The sequence below is a fragment of the Pipistrellus hanaki genome (assembly GCF_964339955.1).
Source record: "Pipistrellus hanaki genome assembly, chromosome: 17".
Classification (NCBI taxonomy): domain Eukaryota; kingdom Metazoa; phylum Chordata; class Mammalia; order Chiroptera; family Vespertilionidae; genus Pipistrellus; species Pipistrellus hanaki.
In genome coordinates, this window is record NC_140519.1 from 16106531 (window position 1) to 16133216 (window position 26686).

Here is a 26686-nt window from a genome sequence, read left to right on the forward strand (position 1 = left end):
AGGCTGATCCCTCCCCGCTCGGCTCGCGCGGCGGACTTTTGACCACGCCCCCAGCTCCTAGGCTGATTTCCCCGCCCTCTCGGCTCGCGCGGCGTCACGTGACCTCTGGCCCCGCCCCCAGCTTAGAGGCGGATCCCTCTCCGCCGGGGTCAGGTGATTGACGGCTCCGGCATATTTACGATTCCGGGCTCGGGTCGCACCGTAAGCTGCGCGCCCACGGGCGGCTTAAGCGGAGATGGCAGCCACTCTGCAGCGCATCGAGCGGCTGTCCAGCCGGGTGGTGCGCGTCCTGGGCTGTAACCCGGGCCCCATGACCCTGCAGGGCACCAACACCTACCTGGTAGGGACCGGCCCCAGGTAACAAACGCCCCTCGCCTCCCTCCTGCCCTGTCCCCTCATGCCCGCCCGCCATCCACCTAAACACCGGCACTTGTGGGCTGGATTGCAACAGTCCTTCCTACCCCGGCCAGGCGGGTCCTCCAGGACCGTGCTCAGTTGCCCTGATCCTGGACCTCCCCTAAATCACGACCACCCGGGGTGCTAACCTCTCTTAAAAGTGGCTGGGAGAGAAATGTTTCTTTTAACTTCCTGTTTCTGAAACCCAGCTTACTTTGCTTGATGTTGAATGCCAGAGTGAGTGTGTGTAAGTGGTTGAGAGATTACTGTCGCTGGAGTATTTAACAATCCAGGAAAATGCTGACTTGGTTCACCTTCTGACTTTCACTCAAAATGTTTTGCCCTGAGTGTCACTTCCCCTCCCCAAACCGGTTAATTGTGCTGAGACCTTTATCCTAACTCAGCAGCAGGGGGCAGGGTTGTCTTGCTTCCAAATAGCTCGAGTCTTGAAATCCAAAAAAGCGCGCCCCCTCCCCCCTTCCAGCCCTCAGGAAGGAAGAGCCCACTACTTTTGTTTTTGTTTGCTATTGTGTGAGCTTATTTAGGTTAATTTGTGGGTGGAATAACCTATCTATTTTTTTTAATTTCCCTTCTGCTCCATTCTGTTTTATGCAGATGTGGTTTATGGCACCATTGGAAACTTTCGTGTATAGTATAACCTAGATAATTCAAAATAGAAATAAGATAAGATATACTTCTCCTTGCCCTGGCTGGTTTGGCTCAGTGGATAGAGCTAGGCCTGCAGACTGAAGGGTCCCAGATTTGGTTCAGTCAAGGGCATGTACCTTGGTTTCTGGCACATCCCCAGTAGGGGGTGTGCAGGAGGCAGCTGATGGATGTTTCTCTCTCATCAGTGTTTCTCTCTATCCCTCTCCCTTCCTCTCTGTAAAAATAAATCAATAAAATATATATTTTTTTAAAAGAGGATATACTTCTTGAGCCTGGAATTTAATTGTAGAGTCAAAACATGTTACAATTAATACAATACATTTGAATACTAAATACAGTTTAATACGTATTACATATAGTGTATTGAAGTATTTGCCTTTTTCAGCACATCAGAATTTCAGAAGCAGCAGGTTGGAGGAACTGAAGTATTGCAAGTGAAGCAGGCAAAAGGTGAAGTCCAGAGCACACAAGGCAGGGTCGGTTAGTACAACGGCTCTAGGCTGCCTCCCAAATCTAGGAGGATAGAGAATTAGGCAGGAAAAAATACCTGATATCTAGGGTAGAGTCTCTCTTGGCTGGTACTTACTCACCCCAGGAAGCCCATAGGCATTTTCATTTCTCATCGGTGTATCATTTTAAACTAGTTCTAAAGTCAATTCCTAACATGAAAATTGCTAGTAGTCCAAATTACTCTAGAAAATCTCTATGTCGGAGATCACTATGCTATTTCTCAAATTCATTGTGCCCTACTTTTCTCTCAACAATGAAACAGATGGCTGATTCCAGTTGAAAATCAGATAAATAAGTTGGCTTAAATGTTTAGGGGTCATGTTGTATGAAAAATACATACTGTATTTTTTAAAAAATATATTTCTTTCAAAGAGAAAAGGAGAGGGAGGGAGAGAGAGAGAAACATCAGTGATGAGAGAGAATCATTGAATAGCTGTCTCCTGCACGCCTTCTACTGTGGATCAAGCTCAAACCCACAACCCAGGCATGTGCCCTTGACCAGAATCAAATCCTAAACCCCATGCTCTGTCCACTATGCCAAACCGGCTAGGGCTACATACTGCATCTTTTAAAACAACAGAATCACATTCAGTGTAGCAAAGGGTCTGTGCTAAAAGAGACGTAAAGAACCTGAAGCTGAATGAGGAAAGACCAGATTCATAGTCTCCCTTCGTAACTGTTTACGCTATTACTCAGGTAAACTCATGGAGTGGAATGGCCAGTGGAATCACTCATATGTGAGAGAGATGATAATGAGTCCATATATTGAGCTAGGATAACTCAATGTACAGCTGATGCTACTCTGTAAAGTAGAAGTCAGGTGGCTCGAAATGATTATTGAGTCCAAGTAAGAGGTTCTGATATTGGTAGCCACCTGTTCCACTGCACAAAACAGTTCTAAAGTCACAGATGGCTTCTATATCACTAAACCCAATGGATTTTTCCATTCCTATCGTATTTGAATTTCAGTCTTTTTTGTTATTGTTGACCACTCCTTGATCTACTAATGCCAATTTCTCCTGGCTTCCTCTTACCTCTCTAGCTGCTCTTTCACAGTCTCTTTATATAGTCATCCTCTTTACCACATCTTTTAAGGGTTGGAGTCCCTTAAGGTGCAATCCTCATCTTATGTTGTTGTGCTGTATTCTCTACCTAAGTGATCTTGTCTACCTCCTTGGTTTGAACTGTTATCTGTTCATTAATAACTCCCAAATTTATTAGCACTCCAATTCACACAATATCCAAACTTGGTCTTCAAACCAAGGGAGCCAACTGCTTTCTTAAGTCCACTTGGATGACTCACAGCCACTTGAAACTCGTTTCCCAAACTGAACTTACAGACTTTCCCACTAAACTTGCTTTCCAGGCACTTGTCCTTATCTTGATAAATAGAATCATCCTCACATTTGATCAAGGCCAAATACTTAAGTACACTCCTTGACATTTTTTCTTTGCTTCTCGCACACACATCCAAGCCATTTAGGAAGATCTCCCCAATTTCCACTGCTATCACCCTGTCCAAGCCAGTACAACTCTTGCTTAGGCTCCTAAAATCGCCTCTTAACTGATTCTTCTCCATATACTTTGGTTCTGCTTCAATCCATCCTTCATCCTCCTGCATGTAGCCAGACTAAAATGCATGGGGTTGAACTAGATGCATTCATTGTTCAGCCCCACGCATCTCATCAACCTAATCTCAAGCCTTTCCCATCACACCCAGGTGAGTTGTATCCATTCTGGCTCAGGACATTCGTCCATGCTTTCCTCTCTGTCTCCCATGTATACACCTAGCCTCTTTACCCAGCTAACCTCACTCATCCTTTAGAATTCAGTTAAAATGTAATTTTTCTCAAGAAAGCCACCCTTCACCCCTTGTTAGTTTAATGTAAATACACTGCCTTAGCACTCCATGCTTTTCATGGCCCTTGATAACAATATGACTTATATATGTGTGTAAAATGAAGCTTAGCACACTACTACTCCCCACTACAATATAAGTTCAATGAAGGCTTATCATTACTGTATCCCCACCACTAGCACAGAGCCTTGTACACAGTACAAGTATTATAGGAAATATTTGCTGAGTGAGTGAGTGTTCTCTACATTTTTTCTTCATTTTCTCTGTTATGATTTCAGGACTGCTGGATAACTGCAATTTTAGCTAGTCTTCCAGCCTCATTCTGTACAGCCCATGGATGCCAAATGAATTTCCCTAAAGCACTCACTACTAGTCCTACTGTGATGCCTAATACATAGGTCTCAATAAACACTTGGGTGGACAAATAATAACCAAACTTTCCATAGACTATGTCCACGTTCCTTCTCTGCCTAAGAACCTCTTGAAAACTGCAACTTTAACCTTTACTATCAAAATTGTAAATACATTGAGAGCAAATATACTATTTCCTATTCATAGGAAAAGGCATTCTGGTGAAGTAGAGTTAAGACTCTGGACTCTGATTACCTAGATCCCAGTCCTGGCTTAAGATTTTGGAGAAGGCAGTTGATTCTCTAAGCTTCAGATTCCTTATCTATACAACGAGGTTTGTATAGTATCTGTCTCATAGGATGTTATGAGGGTTCAGTGAAATTTAAATGGAAAATCATATCAAAAGCACCTTAACAAATTCTAGCATGTGGGAAGCTTACAATGTTAGCTATTATTTTTATCACTTCTGCTTTCCTCATAGCATCCAGAAAATTCTAGGTTCATAGTAGCTGCTCAGAAAATTCCTAATGATTTTGTAAGAGTGACAGCAAATTGACAGAGAGACCATTTAATAGCTATCTTAAAATTAATATAAAATATCTAAAAGAGGAAGGTGATTTTACTAACTTGCATCAGGTGTATTTTTTCTGTATTCACAAAGCAGATAGTTACTGTATGCAAGCACTGTACTCTAGTGAATAAATGGTAACAAACCTGTACAGATTCTCCTGCACTCTTATTCCCTTTATTAGTAAACTTGTATTTGTAAAATGACCTCCTACGATAGAGTATTTATTACCTGTGGCCACGAAGAACTAAGTCAACCAGCCCACATAGAGATAACTCTATCTAATCCTCTGCAATATTCACAGACATCATTGAAAGAATTGCTATTTGAGAACATTGTTTTTCTAATTTACAGCTGAAGTTTTATTTATGTCACATGAAGAATGATTCTAGGTGCTTGCTAAGTAGTACCCTCTTACTGGAGAGTATGTCTTTTTTATTTATTTGTTTGTTTATTTTTTAACACTAAATTAAAAGACATTCGTGCACTGGTAGGGTCTCTCAGCCTGAGCTCTTGCAATCCAGATCCCCTTGGGGGATATCAGGCCTGGTGCACAGATTCGGCCTGATTCCTGCAGGCCAGACCAAGAAGCCCCACCGATGCATGAATCCACTGGGCATGCTTTAGTATGCATGTAAGATCTTTAGTTAATCTTTTCCCACCCTCCACCCTCCACCCTTCTCTCTGAGATTCTTCAGTTCGTTACATCTTTCTATCCCCGTGCATTTAGCACTGCCCTTTCTATCCCCGTGCATTTAGCACACACACACACACACATACATATACTAGAGGCCCAGTGCATGAAATTCGTGCATGGGGGTGGGGGTGTCCCTCAGCCCAGCCTGCACCCTCTCCAATCTGGGACCCTTCAAGGGATATCTGACTGCCCGTCTAGGCCCGATCCTACCATGGGCAGTTGGACATCCCTCTCACAATCCAGGACTGCTGGCCCCCAACTCCTCACCTGCCTGCCTTCCTGATTGCCCCTAACTGCTTCTGCCTGCCAGCCTGATCACCCCCTAACCACTCCCTTACCAGCCTGATTGATGCCTAACTGCTCCCCTGCCAGCCTGTTTGCCCCTAACTGCCCTCCCCTGCAGGCCTGGTCACCCCTAACTGCCCTTCCCTGCAGGCCTGGTCCCCCCAACTGCTCTCCCCTGCAGGCCTGGTCACCCCTAACTGCCCTTCCCTGCTTGCCTGGTCCCTCCCAATTACCCTCCCCTGCTGGCTATTTGTGGTGGCCATCTTGTGTCCACATGGAGGCAGCCATCTTGTGTGTTGGAGTGATGGTCAATTTGCATATTATTCTTCTATAAGATAGGATAGAGGCCTGGTGCACGGGCGGGGGCTGGCTGGTTTGCCCTGAAGGATGTCCTGATCAGGGTGGGGGACCCCAAGTGGAGGCCCTGGTATCTGGGATTTATTTATCTTCTATAACTTTGTAGCCTTGAGTGGAGCCAAGCTTCCTGCTCACTCGTGGCTGCAGCCATTTTTGTTGGGATTTATTTATCTTCTATAATTGAAACTTTGTAGCCTTAAGTGGAGGCCAAGGCAGGCCAGGGCAGGTGGAAAGCTTGTCTTCCCCCATTGCCAGGGAAACCCAAGCCTGCTCTCTCTCTCTATGGCCGCAGCCATCTTGGTTCAGTTAATTTGCATACTCACTCCTGATTGGCTGGTGGGCATGGCTTGTGGGTATATCAGAGGTATGGTCAATTTGCATGTTACTCTTTTATTAGATAGGATATATAGACTTTTCCTTATTCACTCTTACATTTCGCCATAAGAACTTTCTTAAAGTGAGATTTCTGTAGTTAAGCTGAAGTAACATATAGCTGGTTTTTAAAGTAAAGCAATTTATGCAATTTCTTAAATGTAAATTACCTGTCTGAGAAATATGCTAATATTAAGTGTTCCAGTGGTGTGATCATCTTCTATTTAACTTACAGGCGAATCCTCATTGACACTGGAGAACCAGCAATTCCAGAATATATCATCTGTTTAAAGCAGGCTCTGAACGAATTTAACACAGGAATCCAGGAAATCATTGTGACTCACTGGCATCGTGATCATACTGGAGGCATAGGAGATATTTGTAAAAGCATTGATAATGGTAAGCAGAATATACTCATTAAGCTCATGAGGAAACATGTGTTTTCAGAATAATTTGTTTCCATTACATAGCTAAGTTAGCTAATGAACAATTGACTGAATGCCTTATATTTAAAAGGTACTTTCATACATTAATATAACTTGAATACTGTAACTACTTTTAATAAAGGAAAAAAGGTAGAAATCCTATTAATCTATTTCAAATCTCTTCTTCCTCTTATTTTCCCCCTTTGCCCAGTGATCATCAGTTTTCATTTAGTCTGTGTGACAGTTACTACTTCAGATTTCATAGTAACTGACCTTTGTTGAGTATTTACTGTGTGCCAGGCCCTGTTGAAGTAGTTGCTGTTAATTGTCCATATTCTAAATATGATCTCAGGTCTTCCATAACTTTCAGACAGTTGCTCTGTATACTGTATCTCCCACAACTGCCCTCCCTTTTCCCAGTACTAACACTTTGCTCTCTCTCTCCTTATCCTTTCATCCCACCATCACAAACATAGATTCATTCCTTCATGCATTCCTTTAACAAATATTCAAGTTGCTGCTATGTCCCAGCACTGTTCTTGGCACAAAAGATGTAGCAATGATTAAAACAATGATTCCACATTCATTCTAGTAGGGAAGGGTAAATAGTAAATAAGTAATAGGTCAGATGGTGATAGGTGCTATGAAGAAAACTAAATTAAACTATGAAGAAAAGAAGGAGAGAGAATAAAGTGGAAGAGAGCAGTGGCTGTTATATGTAGGGTGGACAGGGAGAGAGAGTAAGCTATATATGTGTCAGAGCAGGGCATACCAGGCAAAGGGCACTGTAGGAGCAGATACTGGAATGGGGGTGTGCTTGACATGCTCAAGGCAGATAAAGGACAAGGAGGTAATGAATGTTCACTCACATTGAAAATTTTTTAATATTTTTAAGTATCTTCTTAAAGGCCTTAAGACAGCAATTGAGAAGGAAATATATTCTCAGCTACAGCAGCCAATATCACCAGGCTGCTCATTATAAAAAACTGTCTAACCTAACTTTCTTAGCCTCTTTCCTCCTTTTTTCCAATCCAGGGGAACTGTGTGCCACAGGAAACCATTCTCTCCCACTCTGACTTTTCCTCGCCACTACCATCGTTGTTCATTTTTATTATCGTTTCCTTTGTTCCACGTTGTTTTACTGTTGTTTTTAATTACTATTATGGCTACTTTACAATCTATAATTTTTACAGGCCACACCAAAATTATGAATGCCATTTATAAGATTTCTGTGGGAAGATAGAGTAATTCTGAAGCAACCTGCTTAGAAATTTTTTAAAATAAAATCAGTGTTTCATTTTGGAATTCGTGGCTTACAGGGAGCCAGAAGTTAACTAGATGTGAGAACTATATAGACCCAAGCTGCTTGAGTGTTTTGTTTTTGGTTTGTTTTTGAGTAAATCTTATAAAATATGTTTTGTTATCTGATAATTACTGTTTTGCAGCTGAAGTTGGGTCACTGCCATGTATTTCACATCCAAGCCCTAGAGTCAAATGTTTGCTTCTATGCTATTCAGTTAGAATGTGTTTCTATTAGAAAGCATTACACGTAAATAATATCACATGCTTATATCTGCTTAAATAGTTAGCCTTAGCAATGATGTTATAATCCATTATTCAGACCTTAGCAAATGCCTGAGGCTTTCCTCCTGTAAAAATAATTATGTAAGTAGTTGCCAGGGGCTGGAAAGAGAGAATAGAGAGTGACTACCATTACGTATGAGGTGTCTGTAAGGGGTTTTGAAAATGTCCTGAAATAAGAGGGTGGTGGTTGAATAATTCTTTGAATAAACAAACAAAACAAAAAACCACTGAATTTTATACTTTAAAAGGGTGAATTTTATTGTATGTGAATTATATCTGAATAAGCTTTGACTAAAAATAATAATACTATACTAGAGGCCCAGTATATGAAATTCTTGCACTCCAAGGAGTCCCTCAGCCTGCCTGCCCGCTCTGGAAAACTGGAAGCCCTCAGGCGATGTCTGACTGCCACGGAAGTGGGAGGGGCTCCCACCATCACTGCTGCACTTGCCAGCTGTGAGCCCAGCTTCTGGCTAAGGGAAAGCGCACTGACCACCAGGGGGCAGCTCCTGCATTGAACGTTTGCCCCCTGGTGGTCAGTGCCTGTCATAGTGACTGATCATTCCACTGTCAGGCTAAAACCAGCTCTCCAGCATCCCATGAGGGGTCCCTGATTGAGAGAGGGTGCAGGCCAGGCCAAAGGACCCCACCGGTGCACAATCAGGGCCAGGGAGGGATGCAGGAGGCTGGCCAGGCAGGGAGAGACTGCAGGAGGGCTCAAGTTTGGCCCGTCTCGCTCAGTCCCAATCAGCCAGGCCCCAGCAAAAGCTAACCTACTGGTCAGATCCTCTGCTCCCTGGTGGTCAGTGCACATCATAGTGACCAGTCAGCTGTCTGCCCCCTCATGGTCAATACACGTCATAGCAAGCAGCCTTAGCATATTAGTCTTGATTGGTTTCAGCATCCCCTTCTACATCCTGTCTGTATAGATTGCTATTGAGAATAGGATGCATGCTTTTATATTTACATACTGGAGGCCTGGTACATGAAATTCGTGCATGGGGGGGGGAGGGAGGGTGTGTCTCTCAGCCCAGGCTGCACCCTCTCCAATCTGGGACCCCTCAAGGGATGTCTGACTGCCCATTATTGGGCCTGAACAGGCAGTCAGACATCCCTCTCACAAACCAGGACTGCTGGCTCACAACTGCTCACTTGCCTGCCTTCCTGATTGCCCCTAACCACTTCTGTCTGCCAGCCTGATTGCCCCTAACTGCCTTCCCTGCAGGCCTGGTCACTCCTAACTGCCCTTCCCTGCAGGCCTGCCCTTCCCACTCCTGCAACTGCTTTCCCCTTCAGGCCTGCGTCCCCCCAACTGCCCTCCCCTGCAGGACTGCCCTCCCCCCTCCTGCAACTGCTCTCCCCCTCAGGCCTGGTCCCTCCCAACTGCCCTCCCCTGCAGGCCTGCCCTCCCCCCTCCTGCAACTGCTCTCCCCTTCAGGCCTGGGTCCCCCCCAATTGCCCTTTCCTGGAGGGCCTGTCGCCCCCAACTTCCCTCCTCTGCCAGCCTGGTCACCCCTAACTGCCCTCCCTTGCAGGCTTTATCACCCCAACTGCCCTCCCTTGCAGGCCTGGTCCATCCCAACTGCCCTCCCCTGCAGGCTTGATCACCCCAACTTCCCTCCCTTGCAGACCTGTTCCCTCCCCTACTGGCCATCTTGTAGCAGCCATCTTATGTCCACATGGGGGCAGTCATCTTTGACCACATGGGGGCAGCCATCTTGTGTGTTGAAGTGACAGTCAATTTGCATATTACTCTTTTATTAGATAGGATTATTAGATACTTTTTAAAGCTGACACAAAATTATTTTATAGTATGGCATGTGTTTTGTAATTTTGAGATAATTGTGAGTTTTTTTGGACATATTGTCTGTCAAAGGTCTCATAACTAGAAATATGCTTCCACTTCTTTACTACAAGACAAAATTATACAGATTAAAAATAAAAACAAACTAAAAAAACCTCACCATATCGCTCCATAATAGAGACAGTTCCCAGAATTGCATATTATTTCTTGCTTCAGCCTCAAAGATACAAAATAATGGAATTTGAGGGTGGAGAGAGAAAATCCAACTGCTGTTGGTTTATTTTATTTTTATTATATTGCAGTATTTCTTTCTTTTTTTATCCTCCATACTTAGGCATATTTCTATGCATTGTGAGTCTTTCTCGGAATGTCTTTTTCTCCCTCGGCATTTCCATTGCTAACACCCTTGCCCTAATATTCATTATCTTCCAGCAGGGTTATTACAATCATCCCCTCCTGGTCTTTCAGTCTCTCCCCCTCCAAGCTCCCCACCTGCAGCTGCTGTATTGATCACTACAGTTGCCATATTGATCGACCTGTTGACGCTAAAGTGCATACATGGACCACATACAGCAAAGTGTAAATTCCTCTATTCTGTGAAAGGCAATTTAGGGCCCTCCAGGATCTGAGCTCACCCACTTATCTCTACTCTTTGCAGCCAGTATTTTGTGTTAGACAAATTGGTAGTGTTCTGCTGTTGCCCATATGCCATGTTCATTCTCATTTCTATGGCTTTACTAATGTTCCTTTTACCTGTCTGAACCTTTTTCTCATCCTGCTCATCCTGTAAGCCACACCTCAAGTTTTATCATATTTATGAATTCTTTCCTAATTGTTTCTCCTTTCTCCAACCTCATTTTGCTTAAGCTGAATTGTCCCCATTTGGTATTCATTAAATGGTACTGTATATAGTTGTTTAATTCTTTCCTGTTTGTAAGTTTTAGTTCCCCAACTATGACAGTTTTTAAGCATTTTGATGTCATGGTCCTTACATTCACTATACTGGTTAAATAACTGGCAATCAGCTATTGATTGGTTAATTAATTGATTGATTTTCTTTGCGTTGATGACAGGTAGTATGGGTTAAATTTATTTTAATGTTTTAATATCTTAGCCCTGGGTTTGGGGCTTCCTCTCAGCATTTCTAGAAAGAGCTTTATATTATCATTATTTTATTATTAACTAATGCATGATGCCAGGACTTCTTTTACTATGTATTAGGCACCTAGACAGAGAGAAGTTCCTACATTTTGTATTACCCCCTCTTCAACACCCATCTTGATATCAAAGCTAGCTGAGATTATGAAGAATTTTGTATAAAATAGGAGTGACTACAAAAACACAAAGACTTTATGTAGAGCTAGGAGGGCATTAGGGAGTATAAAGCTCTTTTGTTGAGATAGAAGAAACAGTTACCATCCCAGAGATAAGCGGCTGTAATTCCCCTCATTTTCTGTCTCTAATGTTAATATTTTTTGCAGCTACTCACAGGTATTCTATGAAAATTGGCCTCTTAAAAAGCTGAATTGTCATTTAAAGTGTGACCTAAATATTTTACATGTTTTGTCACTAGACACTCCATATTGCATTAAAAAACTCCCACGGAATCCTCATACAGAAGAAACTATAGGAGATGGAGAGCAAAAATACGTTTATCTAAAAGATGGAGATTTGATTAAGACTGAGGGTGCCACTCTAAGGTATGTAAATGACAGTTGTCTAGGGAAGGTGGGGGAGAGGGGGTAGTTTATGTATGTCTATAATAATAAAAGCGTAATATGCCAATTAGAACAGACGTCCTTCTGGACGAAGCCGGCCAGGGCTGGGAGGGAAGCCCGGGTCCCAGGTGCCAGAGGAAAGCCGGCGCTGGCAGCGGGGGGAAGGAAGGCCTACTCTTGCACGAATTTCGTGCTTCGGGGCTCTAGTGTGTTACAAAACGGGGGGAAAGGAAGATTTCCACATATTTGCTTGTATGGCTGAAGACTATCTCAGGAAGAAGGATATAAGAGATCTGATAACATTGGTTATTCTGGGAAGAGAAAATGGGTTGCTTGAGAAACATAGAAAAAGCAACACTTCTCCCTCTACCCTTTTATAATTATTTGTTTGAATTATATGATTACCACTTCTTTTTTTTTTTTAAATATATTTTATTGAATTTTTTACAGAGAGGAAGGGAGAGGGATAGTTAGAAACATCTCTGAGAGAGACACATTGATCAGCTGCCTCCTGCACACGCCCCACTGGAGATGTGCCTACAACCAAGGTACATGCTCTTGACTGAAATCGAACCTGGGACCTTTTGCAAGCCACAGGCCGACGCTCTATCCACTGAGCCAAACCAATTAGGGCATGATTACCACTTCTTAATGAATAAAATTTAAATTACAAAATAGATTAGAATTTCCTGCCGGAAAATTCAAGGCTTTCTCCTGTTCTCACTTCCAAAAATGACCCATACCTAAAGTAAATACATTTTAGGCCAGACCCATAATCCCCATGACCTGTTTAAGGGATTTAAAAGGGTGTTTCCAACTCGGTAATTTTCAAACTCAAATAATTATGCTTCTCCTCTCTCTCCACCATCTGTCTCGACTTCCTGATTTCACAAAACCTATTTCTCTCAGTACTTAAGATTTTTTTCTTCTATGATACAAGCTAACTCCTCTTCACCTTTATCCCCTCCCCTTGCCCAAAACATCTAATCACATTAGTTTATTGATTTTTTTAGAAGGAGAGAGAGAGAGAAACATCAGTGTGAGAGCAAAACATCAATCAGCTGCCTCCTACTTGCCCCCTCCCAGTGATCAAGCCCACAACCCAGACATGTGCCCCGACCAGAAATCAAATTGGCAACCTTTCAGCGCACAGGATGATACCCAACCAACTGAACCACACTGGCCAGGGCTAATCACATTAGTTCTTACCTCAAAAATATTTGTCCCTGTTGTCCCTTTTTATTTGTGTTCACTACCACTACTTCTAAGCCAGGAATCTCCAGGCTCTCCCTTTCCAGTTTACCCTTAGTATGCTCTGTCACTTGAAACCTTGAATAACTGCATACAAGATCATGTTTATTCTCCTTACCACAGCCTGGCCCCAAACTACTTTTCTAGACTTGGCTCCTACCACTCTCCTCACAAACACAATTAGCCAAATCCAAATACTCGTGAACACATCCTGTCTGTTCATGCCTTTGCTCATACCCTCCCCTTTACTAGGCCTCAGCCCTTCCTCTCCACCTTGTCCCCCTGATAAATTACCCATTTAGTCTTCAAACCTCAGGTTACATGTTACTTCAAGAACCCCTCTTGGGCTCTAGCCAGTTTAACTCAGTGGATAGAGGGTCGGCTGTGGACTGAAGGGTCTCAGGTTGGATTCCGGTCAAGAGCATGTACCCTGGTTGTGGGCACAACCCCAGTAGGGGGTGTGCAGGAGGCAGCTGATCAATGTTTCTCTCTCATCAATGTTTCTAACTATTTCTCTTCCTTCCTCTCTATAAAAATAATAAAATATTTTTTTTAAAAAAAGGACCTCTCCTGGAAAGAATTAAACTGCTTTCTCCTCCAACTTTTATGTAATTTTTATTATTTTATCATAGCACTTATTAAACTACAATTTTTGGGTGTGTAAGTAGGTATCTCCTTAAAAGGTAATCAGTTCCTTAGGTTCACAATCCTTTATAATAAAAGCCTAGTATGCAAATTGTCCCCTCTACCCAAGTTCTTCCAGGAGTTCGATCAGGGGGTGGGCCGGCCAGGGGGAGGGAGGCCCGGCCAGCAGCACCAGGTGGGTGGGGGAAGGAAGGGGGAAGGAAGGGAGAACTCAGCGCTGGCAGTTGGCCAGGAGAAGGGAGGGAGGCCCTAAAAGCAGCTGCTAGGGACCCTACCATTGCACAAATTTCGTGCACTGGGCCTCTAGTATTAGTTAATGTCAGTTGCTATAGCAAACCAACCCAGAAATGTATAATAGCTCAAATATAAAATAAGTTTAATTTTCAGTCAGATAAAGTCCAAAAAACGGTTCCTGATTAGCAAGTGGCCCTCCTGCATTAATGTTCCAGGATTCTTACAGATTCCTCCATCCTCAATACTTGTCCTTCAAGATTGCCGTGCTCATCACAGTCAGTCCAGTGGGTGGAGGAGAGTGGAAGAGATGTTGCATGGGAGGTTTTCATGGACCAGGCCTTCTGTTGCATTGCCTGTCCATTCAGTCATGTGTCACTCCTGACTGTGGGGAGGCTGGGAAATAAAGTATCATATATTGATGATATCGCAGAAAATAAAACAGTGCATTACTACTTCAAAAAGTATTCTTGACAATGTTGAATGCCCCGCCTCAAACACCAGCCCTATCCCAAGTTAAAGAAGAGAGTAGAGACATGAGGAGAGAGCTCATCAAATCTTCTTTCTCAGGTGTGGGAACCACAGTACTGGTTTATCAGTTATCACAAAGCATGGATATTAGATCTGTACCTAAAATGCAGATTAAGACCATTGAACTCTTGGAAGTTAACTACCTACCACCCATCTGCTGTGAACAGACCATGTACATAAAGCTTTTAAAAGTATACAAGCAGAAAGTGTGTATATCATCAGTGTGCAAGGCGGTGAATTGTTAAAAATGGAATAAACCATATGAGCAGTTTGCAGATGAGAAACGAAATCAGTGCCCTAGAGCCACCCACGAACTTGCTTCCTGTCACTACCCAACCCCCTCAGTTGAATACTATCTTGTTTCGTAGGTGAATTAATGTCCAGGATCTCAATATTATGTGAATTCCATTTAATTTTTATTGTACTGCATTTTGATTAAGTATGGGTATCTATTTTAAGATTTGAGGGGAAAACTAGCACAAAGAATTTTTTAAAAGCAGACACTTTTTTATGATCTAGTAAAATGTAAATTCCAAATTATGCTAAAATCCGAATTAAACATTTAATAAACTGTTGATGTGGTTTTCAGTTTCCATGTTCATAGTCAGTAAAATTCAATAGTTTTAAATATTAACACAAAGGCTCGTTCTTACGCAAAAGTTCCATAAACAGAAGGTTAAAATTTACTTAAGTCCCAAATATTTGACATCCAGGTTATCTTGTTTACCTGCCAATTTTGAAAGGAAAAAAAAAAAACAGTAGAGAGATAGTACCCACCAAGAACCCATTAGTGAAAAAGTAGGAAGTTACCAAGGTTTTCAGTAAGGATTCTAGATGTAACGCTCAGGAATTTTCTAGTGAACTCAGTTCAAGTTCTCAAAGTTAATCTGACAGTTTTTGTTGACTGTTCTAAATTTTCTAAGAGGGCCATTCTAATACAGTCTACTGTGTCACAGAACTAGATAAATGCTCTACCTGATGAATGGGAGGCACAGCTGCAGTTCCTCTGATCTTCAGCAAAGCACCTCTGATGTCATTTCCTTTTCTCCTCCGCCTACTTGAAGTAAATTTTAACACAGTTTTTATGCAAATGAAAGCATTAGCCACCTAGGTGACTGAAGGGTTGGAAGTTCTGATCCCCTAATTTAAGAAATATTATTGCCTTCAGTCTGGAAATTATCAAAGAAAACCATTACTGAGTTCTGGCGTGGGGAGTAGGAGGGGGATAATTAAGGAAGCATTGCAAGCACATTGACGGATAAGGCAGTTTGCAGACCCTGAAAGAATGGTTCTCCAAGTGAGGATATGTAGATGAAAAAAAAAGTTGAGTTTCCATTTGTAAACACATTTATGCGTGACTATTCATAAGATAAGACAGATACCCACACCACATAATTTTATAGTTGCTGGAAATGTATCTCCTGCAATTATTTTCACATAACAGAATACTTTCATTAACTGGTTACAACAGGTTTAATCAGACAAAAAGAAATGATTTTAACATCTCTTTAATACCTCACCATTACTAAAAATAGTAATCATTTGACATATGTAAAGCACATACTTGGAAACCATAAAAGCATAATAGTTCCTAAAATCAGTTCTTAATGTCTCTCAAAAATAATTGCTCCCCTTGCAGGAGTATCTCGTGTTCTTATACCTTATATCTCTTACATTGTTAGCAGACTCTTAAAAGGCTTTACAGTTGCAATATTTAACATTAAGGATTTGATTGGATTTTTTGGCAAACAAAATACTCTTCTAAGTTATAGTCGCTTCAGTTTTCTTAATTTTTGTCAAATGTCTTTGCAGTGTCTAGGAGATGACCTTACTTGTTTTCTCCATAGCTTTGTCTGCAAGGATCTCCTAAAATTGAAACATCCTGACATTATTTTAATAAATTGTACTTGACCGTGATATTATTTTTAAATATGTTCTTGGATTCTATTTGTTAATATTTTAGTTAAGATTTTCCTAACCGTTCATCAGTGAGATCAGGCAATAGTTTTCTTTTTGTCCAACCTTTGTCAGGTTTGGGATTCAGAATTTTTCCTTCTTTTTCTATGCTCTGGGATAGGTTAAGTAGTAGCGCAGTTATCTGACTTTAAGTGTTTGGCAGAGTTATCCACTGAAAATACTGAGCCTTTAGTTGCTAATGAGGAAGAAGGAGAGAAGCATTGATGTGAGAGAGACACATAGATTGGTTGTCTCCTACATGTGCCCCAATGAGGCTAGGGAGCGGACCTGCAACCCAAGTATGTGGCCCTGACTGGGAATTGAACCCGCAAATCTTCAGTGTGCAGGCCAATATTCTAACCTCTGAGAAGCAACGGCCAAGGCAAAAAATATATATGTTCGTAAAAAATAAAAGCACTATCTCTAAGTAGTAGAAAGATTAGTGATTTTTATCTACTGTAAGTACTTTCCTTCTCCCCACCCCCCCCAAGCTTGTTGTAAGCCGTTTTCATTACCTATAAAATAAGAAAAAAATGTAGGTAAAGTATTAAATTTGCACTTCAGAGTGAGAAATTTGATTTTATTAAAGGGAGAAAATGTCTGGTGATAATTTTCAGTGAGCAACAAGAGAAAAAGTAGCTTTTTAACTTACTGACATTATTAGTGTCTTGTTCAGAGGTAAGGATAGAGAATAATTTGCTTCTCAAAATTCCTTCTAAGCTTAAGAGTTCATAATTGTTTCTATTTCTTCTTTCAACCAGAATTATATACACACCTGGCCACACTGATGATCATATGGCTCTACTTTTAGAGGAGGAAAATGCTCTCTTTTCCGGAGATTGCATCCTAGGGGAAGGAACAACTATATTTGAGGACCTCTATGATTATATGAACTCCCTAAAACAGTTATTGAAAATCAAAGCTGATGTTATATATCCAGGTGGGTAATTTTTAAATCTGGTAAACCATTGTGTCAGATGATGAGAAAGGTTCATTTTGGTGGGGGGGTGGGGGAGGTGTTCTTTGTGTTTTTGGCCTTGAAGTCAGACATATAAACTGCTTCTTTAAATTATTAACTCTAGCTCCTGTCTAGCCATGCAATTGTTTTAAAGGCCACAATTTATATTAATAACTTTTTATAAACATATGAGGGTTATTTTTTAACATCTAAACAGCTATTAATGAAACTATTAAACAAGGAAATAACTTACAGTATAACAAGAAAATTTTTTTATTTCATAAGTGATCTTCAATTTTGTTAACCTGATTTCTGTCATGGACCACATTTTAGCCATGTAACCATGGGTAACATTTGACCTCTGAGCTTTTAGTTGTTTTAACTCACACTATTGCAATAACATATTCCATATGAACTATAAAATCATATATTTATCTTGATTATCCAGATAAAAAAACCTGTCATTAGTATCTCAGATGTCACTGCCCTGCTCTGCAATATGAATTTCCACTCCATCCTGAAAGCTAAGAAACACACAGGACCCAACAGTAGGGCCCAGAAGGGAAAAAAAAGACTAGATTACTTAATTTTTTTTTAAGCCCTTCTAACTTGCTCCTAACCAAAGAGCCATAGAAAGATCTGAAAATACGGTATCTTTATTACCCTCCTATTCTCTCATGAGTTTTTACTGCTGAAGAGATAGAAAACCTATCCTGGGGATTTGGATTAATCTCTAATAATAAAAGTGTAATATGCAAATCGACCGAGTGGCCAAACAGCAAAACAACCTTCCTGCCGACCACGCTATGACACACACAGGCGCCAGGCCAGCCAAGGCGGGTACAGTGCGATTGGTCAGGGGAAGTGGGGGCATACCATCACCTCACAATTGCCCACAAAAGAGAGGCCCAGGTCACTGGCCAGTGGGGTTATCAGTGGTGGGGGAGGGGACTCCACAATCGATCACCCCAAAAAGGGAGGCCCAGTTCCTGGACTGTGAGAGGGCACAGGCCAGGCTGAGGGGACCCACCACCACCACCACCACCACCACCACCACCACCACCACCACCACCACCCTGCAGTGCACAAATTTTGTGCACTGGGCCTCTAGTATTATGACGTAAAAGGAATGGAAGCTGACCGCTATTTTTAAAGCAAAGAGAATTGATGCACTCACATTCAAGCAAAGCTAATGAGAGGCTGCCCAGGAAAGGCCCTTAGAGTGTTAGTTTTGGTGAATCCAGCGAACTGGCTTATTAGCTCAGCAGGAGCTTTTATGTAAATTATGTTCCGTAGCCATAGCTACCATATATTAAAGCCTGCTCCCCATCCGGTACCTGCAGGGACCTTTCCAGCTAGCTGTGGTCCTCACAAAAACCCCGGGCAGTAGGTAGTGGTGTCCTAATTGCACAGCTAAAGAAACAGTTCAGAGACTTTTGCGGCCAGGCAGCTAGTAAAGGGTGGTCAGTCTTCTAACAGTACCGTGGTGCTCGTGCTTGTTACATGATAATAGGTTAGCCTGCTTCTGCATTTTTTTTCCTCGCATATTTTAAACATCCCTCTGGCAGACTTGTGTAATATATTAATTTGCACTGTGTTAAAAGAGCATGTAAATTTCAATATAACTTTATCCGGGTTGTCAACATTTCTGAATTACAATCCTATATAAAAGATTCTTACATTTCTACTGTGATTCCTGTGAGTTTTTAATAGCGTCACTTCCATGGACCTACTTTTACATTCCCCTTGTCAACTTCTGTAGGTAACTGTAGCGCAGTGGTCAGAAACTGGAGTGGATGAAAGCTCCTGGGTCGGAATACCAGCTCCACTCCGTAGCTGTGTGACTGTGGGCAGGTTAGGTATCCTCCTTATGCCTCAGTTTCTGCTACCAACAAGGGATAATAATAGTACCTAGCTCTTGGGATTCTTGTAAAAAATAGTATGTAGCATTTAGAGCCGGACTGGCAAAGAAGAAGAACTCTGTAGGTGGGTGGGAAGAGATCAACCGATATGCAAAACCTATGAACACAGACCATGGGGTGGTGAGGGCCTGGAGAGGAAAGGGGGGACGGGAGAGGGTGGAAAGAGGTTAATGGGGGAAAAGGAGGAACCGTGTAATACTTTCAACAGTAAAGATTAAAAGGAAAAAAAGTAAGTACTCTGTGAATATTATCTATCATTACTGTTGCTCCTGTTATTATTGCTTTATTTTTATTTTATACGTTTTAATGTACACAGTAGCATTTTATATGGTTTTGATATAATTGTCTAATGTTTTGTGGCATTGTAGGTAATTTTTAAGTCTTGTATCTATATAGTTTTCCAAATAATTCTTGTTATGTATTTAGTATGCTGTTTCAATACATCATATGAATTCTTTTTAAATAAAATGAATGAATTCCAGTTATACTTAATATTTTTATCTGGTGGAAATAATTTTTATAATTATTCTAATTCAGGACATGGCCCCGTAATCCATAATGCTGAAGCTAAAATCCAAGAATACATTTCTCACAGAAATATTCGAGAACAGCAGATTCTTCAAATATTTCATGAAAATTTTGACAAATCATTTACAGTAAAGGAGCTTGTAAAAATTATTTACAAGGTAATTTTTTAATCTTATTTGTACATAGTCACAATTTTATTAGAGTAATCAAATAAACTATAGGTATAAAAATCTTACCACATCCCAGAACAGAATAAGTCTGTTAATCTTGTAAGTAATGCTACTTGTATAGCTTTGAAACCTCAACTGTCTATAATAGAGAAGTTAAACAAAACTTGGAGAACAAAAACAACCATTCTGAGCTACCATTAAACCATACACTTCATTCTGTAGGACAGTGTTTCCCAAAGTGTGGTACGCATACCCCCAGGGGTACGGGAAGAGTCTGGTGGAGGTACGCGTTGCACCGGATTTTGGTGGGGACATGCACTTCACTGTGCTTAGCTGCGCCCAATTCTACGTTCTCATGAGTACAAAGGGTACTCAGCATTACGAAAATTATAGAAGGGGTACACATATGTCAAAAGTTTGGGAAACACTGCTGTAGAAGATCATTCCCAACAGCATGATGATGAAGTTTTGGAATAACTTGTGTGTTGGTCTAGCCATCTTGAGAAGAGGCAATCTGCTGGAGACAGATACTGGGATACTAGCAGTGAAGACTAGCAGCAATGCCTGACAATGGAGAAAGTACATCTAAGGAACATGAGTAGAGAAGTTTAGTGCATGGAGAGAACCCCTCACTGCGGCCTCTGAGCACATCACTATATGGCAGCCCTACTAGTATGTGGCAGTCAATTAGTGTAATTCAGTTTTTCAGAGAATGTTTATTAGATACCACTGTATAGTTAGTATAGCTTAGAGCTTAAGAATGTAGACTTTGGTGTTAGATTACCTGGGTTTAAAAACTCCCACCACCACAATCTACAGCCAGAAGATACATGAGATTGTACCTGAAGATGAGCTGGGGCCAATTACATTTAGGCTGGGGCCATAATATCCTAAAGGCCCAAATTATCAAAAAAAGATCATCACTCAGTGTGCTTTGTTTTAAAAATGGAGGGATGTTAAAAGAGGAAGAAGAAAGAGGAGGAGGAGGAGGAGGAGGAGGAGGAGGAGGAGGAGGAGGAGGAGAAAAGAAAGAGAAAGAAAGAAAAGGGACAGATTAAGGGTGAGACTGGCTAAGGATAAAAGACTGCCGTTGGCAAAAGGGTAATGTAAATATTTAAATTCTGTGAAAGAGTACATTCCCTTATAATGTTAGACTAGAGTCACTTGAGACTATTCATTGGTACATTGGGGGTTTTTCTTTATATATATATATATATATATATATATATATATATATATATATGTGTGTGTGTGTGTGTGTGTGTGTGTGTGTGTGTGTGTGTGTATATATTAATTATTGATTTCAAATAGGAAAGGAGAGAAAGAAACATCAATATCAATGATGAGAGAGAATCATTGGTCAGCTGCCTCCTCATGCCCCCTATTGGGGATAGAGCCCAAAACCCAGACATGTGCCCTTGATCAGAATCGAACCTTAGACCCTTCAGTCTGCAAGCCGATGCTCTATTCACTGAGCTAAACCAGCTAGGGCTATTGGGGGTGTTTTCTATTGTAAGTTCAGACAGAACTCTCTGATAACTCTCACAGATGAGTCATTATCAGTACCTGTCCATACCTAAATACTGGTTTAGCATTCAGAATTGTGTTCAGTTGTGTATTCACGGTGTTTATATGTGAAATACCTGTTGCAAATAGAATGGCATTAAGTATTTCAAAGGATTTATTCATTCAACAAACATTTATTGACTACCTTCCATGTGCCATACACTGACTAAAACAGAGATATAAAGATGGCTACAGATCCCTGCCCTCAAAGGACTCAGTTCATGTTCAACCCAAAGTTATATTGATGGAAAGGAAAAGTACACTCATTAAAAAAAAAAAAAAAAAAACCAGCCGAAACCGGTTTGGCTCAATGGATAGAGCGTCGGCTTGGGGACTGAAGGGTCCCGGGTTCGATTCCGGTCAAGGGCATGTACCTTGGTTGCGGGCATATCCCCAGTGGGGAATGTGAAAGAGGCAGCTGATCGATGACTCTCTCTCATCGATGTTTCTAACTCTCTATCTCTCTCCCTTCCTGTCTGTACAAAATCAATAAAATATATTAAAAAAAAACAAAAAAAAACCAGCCGGCTTTGGCTCAGTGGTTAAGCGTTGACCTATGAACCAAGAGGTCATAGTGTGATTCCCAGTCAGGGCACATGCCCAGGTTGTGGGCTAGATCCCCAATGTGGGGCTTGCAGGAGGCAGCTGGTCAATGATTCTCTTTCATTATTGATGGTTCTCTCTTCCACTCCCTTCCTCTCTGAAATCAATAAAATATATTCAAAACAACACATACTTGTAATACTATCATAATAGCACATTTTTGTGTGCTAGATGCTCTATTTAAATGCTTTATCTTTACAAATGTGATTTGAGGCACTTAATTCAAATATATCAAATTTTTACTGCATAAAGATACAACTATTCCAATTTAATAAGATTAAAAAACCAACACAGGTCTGACCAGTGTGGCTTAGTGGTTGAGAGTTGACCTCTGAACCAGGAGGTCACTATTCAATTCCCGGTCAGGGCACATGCCATGGTTTCGAGCTCTATCCCCAGTGGAGGGTATGCAAGAGGCAGCCAATCAGTGATTTTCTCTCATCATTGATGTTTCTCTCTCTCTCTTCCTCTTCCTCCCAAGTCAATAAAAATATTTTTTAAACTGACTCAGAAAGTGTAAGCTAAGTAGCTTTTTCAAGGGCACAAAACTAGCAGATGTCACATACTCAAATGTCAGATATCAGAAACTCACATCTTGTTTCTATCACACCAGGCTACCTATGTACAGTATGTCAGGGCCTAAGGAATGAGATAAATTCTTCCTGATGAAGATGTAAGATAATGAGGCTTCTTTGGAAAAGCTTCAGAAACTTAAATCATTTAATTGGGTCTAAACAGAAGGAAAGATGTGTTTAAACACTGGGAGTAATAAAAGAGCATTGTGTGTGTTTCAAATCCCACAAAGAAACCACATATATGAATGCATAGATGGTCAGAAAGGGGGGAAGCCCAGGAAATAAGTTGGGAAAGACAAGCATGATCAGGTCATGAGAAGCCTTGATTGCCATGCTAACAAATTTGAACTTTAGCCAGAAACCTGGGAATGACACTCAAAGATCTTGGGCAAGGGACTCACATAATGCTTTCTAGATCACACTGGTGGTGATATGCTATGGTACTGGAGCTTAACGGGGAATTTAGGGTTGGAGGCTTATATTTGGGAATCAATAATGCGTGATAGTGCTGTGGCAAGTTGGGAAAAAAAGAGAAGAGCCCTGGCCCCTGTGGCCCCATGGTTAGAGCATCAGCCCCTGCACTGAAGGGTCTTGGGTTTGATTCCTGGTCACGGGCATGGAACTGCTTGCAGGTTCAATCCCCAGTCCTGGTTGGGTCGCATGCAGGAGGCAACCAATTAATGTGTCTCTTTCACATTGATGTTTCTCTCTCTCTACCCCTCCTTCCTTCCTTCCCACTTTCTAAAATCAATGGGGAAAATATCCTCAGGTGAGTATTAACAAAAAGAAAGAGAGAGAAGAGAGTCAATGATACAACACACTGTGAACATCAGTGTTTAAGAGAAGACCAAAGAAAAGTATCCAGATGAAAACTAAAAGTGAAAAATTATCATATAATCTAATAAACAAACCATAGGGCCAATGTTTGTAGCATCACCAAAGCTATCTAGAATAACTTTTATATATATTCATCCATTCATAAAATATTTATCGCATAGTTCCTACTGTGTGCCATTATGCTAAGCTCTGGTGTTCAGTACTGAGCAAACCATACTGTTACTATCTTTATGGAACTTACAATCTATTTTATCTATAGGAATATAAATAAGAATACAGTGCCTGAAGCAAGACATGGACAAGCTGAAATAGTTTGGGCTATTACTATATAAAAATGAATTTAACGGGAGACGTTTATAATAGTGTCAATATTAAAATTTAAAAAATTTAATGAAATTTTAAGTTAAAATTTTCTTTTTGTTGCATTTTTTTCAGTTTCAAAAGGATTAACTCTGCCCTTTTTAAAAAAAAAAAAAAAATGTTTTCTTTCTCTTTTTTAAGAATACTCCTGAGAATTTACATGTCGTGGCTGAACGTAATCTCTTGCTTCATTTGAAAAAATTAGAAAAAGATGGAATGATATGTAAGTGTACTTCTGAATTATAATTCTTTTACTGCCAGCATTTAAATTTTTTTTTTACAAATGAACTTGTTCCTTTTAGGAAAAATAACACCCCATAGAGCCCTCCCTTGAATGTCACTATGAGTTAAAGAGACAGGCACTAGAAAGGGTCAATAATGAAAGGCCAGTGGACCACTCGTGGGAAACAAACACTCGCACAGGAATTAGAATCTTGCTTAGAGGTCCCAGACCTCTCCCACCAGAATGACAGTCAAAGACATGTATTGGAAAATAACTTCTCTTCTCCTAGACCAGTGGTCAGCAAACTGTGACTCTGTTGACTAATGAGTTTGCCGACCACTGCCTTAAGGGAAAAACACTTAAAAAACATTTTAATAATGTACTGATGTCTTTAACCTGAAGTCAAAACTTCTGGATAAGGGTAATGCTTTACTCAGTGGTCGGCAAACTCACTAGTCAACAGAGCGGCAAACCGCAGTTTGCCGACCACTGTCCTAGACCACAAGATCTACGAAGAATTTTACATGTAGAAGATTTGGGAACAGCTAAAGGTTTTAGCAGTCCCAAAGGTAGTTAACTCAAGGATACTAAAGCAGTCATTCTACAATTGTTTACTAGTGTTAGGTTAATTTGCCAAATTAAGAATCTTTATAAAAGTTTAATCCTTAAGGTCAACTGGTTCAAAGATTGAATCTTGTGTGGAAGCTTCATCATTGTTCTTAAATATTCAAAAAAAAATACCAACTTTATATTGAGCAACAAAATTATTTTAGGAATGAATGCTTTTTTTTTAGCCAGAAAATAATTTAAAATCCAGTGAATTTGCTTATCCACTGTTAAAAAATGTACTCTATTTTTCTTTCCACAGTTAGCAACACGGATCCTGAAAAGAAATGGAAAGCTCATCTTTAGTTTCGTGTTAGTGAAAGTTCTGTTGTTTTGTTTTTAGAGAATGGTATGTTTTCTTAACTATCAATTATGTATAGAGATTATAGAGTACATAACATTAAAAATAACCATGGGTATACTTTAAAATAATATCATGTTTTCAAATACATAATCATACTTTACATCTATAATATAGAATATTTATCTAACCTAGGTCATGTAACATTTTACCAATAGTTTATCCACTTTCAATCAATTAAGTAAAATGTTTACTTTAAAAATAATAAAACTTACATACTTCCAACTGGGTATTATTCTCGGAGATTGGTTACCTATTACCAGCGGACAGTAGCACTGGGTTCTCTAGCTGCTTTAGTAATTTCTCTGTGATCCTTCCTTTTCTGCACCCCTTGTCTAAATCTTCAGATGACAGGTTTGTTTTCATGTTTCTATCGATTATGTCATGATTATGTATTCTATAGCCCTTTATCATGTTTACTTTCTTACGATGGTTCTAGAAGCCCAATGCATGAAAGTCGTGCAAGGGGCTCAGCTTCAGGTCGTCCCGGCTTTCAGGTCTAATTAGCATATTATGCCTTTATTGTTATAGATACCACAAGTGATTTATGTATATCAACTCTGGGTAATTAAAAAATATTATATTCCCAGTTAAAACCATTATATAATACAATAATTATTTTTGTTATCCATGAATATAAACAACTTACTTTCCAAGTGTAGGTTTAATATAGAAATAGTCATAAACATATACAATATATGAATTACATACCAATTCTTTTCTTTTTCTTTATTGATTAAGGTATTACATGTGTATCCTTTTACCCCCCTTGCCCTCCTTCTTCCCCCCCCTCATGCCCTCACCCCCCTAGTATATGTTCCTTTTTATAAGCAGCATAGTATTCCACTTATACCAATTCTTTTAATTAGAGGATTATAAGACTGCATTTTTATATAAGTAATGTTGTTTTTAAATATATTTCATCGGTCTTTTACAGAGAGGAAGGGAAAGGGATAGAGAGCTAGAAACATCAATGAGAGAGAAATACTGATCAGCCACCTCCTGCACACTACCCACTGGGCATGTGCCCACAACCAAGGTACATGCCCTTCATCAGAATTGAACCTGGAACCCTTGAGTCTGCAGGCCGACACTCTATCCACTAAGCCAAACCAGTTAGGGCAGTAATGTTCTTAAATAGTGGTTAGGTTCTCAGTGTGGCCACCAATGCTTATTTAACTCACAATGTTACTAAACTACATTACTAAAATGAGCTCAGAATCCTGGGAATGTATTTTCTTTTTTTTTCTTTTTCTTTTTTTTAAGAGCTATTTATTTTCAATTTGTTATGCTTTTCACTTTTTTTTTAAATAAATCTTTATTGTTCACATTATTACAAATGTTCCTCATTGTTTCCCCCTCCATTGCTCCCCTCCACCAGGTTCCCATCCCCATTGTCCTCATCCATAGGTGCACAGTTTATGTTCAGCCTCATCCCACTCCCCTTTTCCCCGAGAATCGACAGTTCACTCCCCTTCCATACCTCTGATTCTATTATATTCAACAGTTAATATTGTTCATCAGATTTTTTTTAATTCCCTTGGTTTTTAGATTCACTTGTTGATAGTTACGTATTTGTTGTTCATAATTTTTATCTTTATTTTCTTTCTCTTCCAAAAGAACCCCCTTCAGCAATTCATATAATTCTGGTTTGGCAGTGATGAACTCCTTTAGCTTTTTTTTTTATTAGTGAAGCTCTTTATCTGGCCTTCGATTCTGAGTGATAGCTTTGCTGGGTAGATTATTTTTGGCTCTAGGTTCTTGCTATT

General features: G+C 40.4%; 1 protein-coding gene across 1 annotated transcript; it reads left to right on the forward strand.

Annotated features, from left to right (window-relative positions):
- Window positions 1-118: 118 nt before the first annotated feature.
- On the forward strand, window positions 119-26247 carry LACTB2 (lactamase beta 2). The gene is made up of 7 exons (XM_084864948.1): window positions 119-357; window positions 6299-6462; window positions 11450-11576; window positions 16970-17148; window positions 19626-19774; window positions 23869-23950; window positions 24819-26247. Exons 1-7 carry the CDS (start codon window positions 236-238, stop codon window positions 24860-24862), a joined length of 867 nt encoding a protein of 288 aa, XP_084721074.1. The 5' UTR covers window positions 119-235; the 3' UTR covers window positions 24863-26247.
- Window positions 26248-26686: the final 439 nt, after the last annotated feature.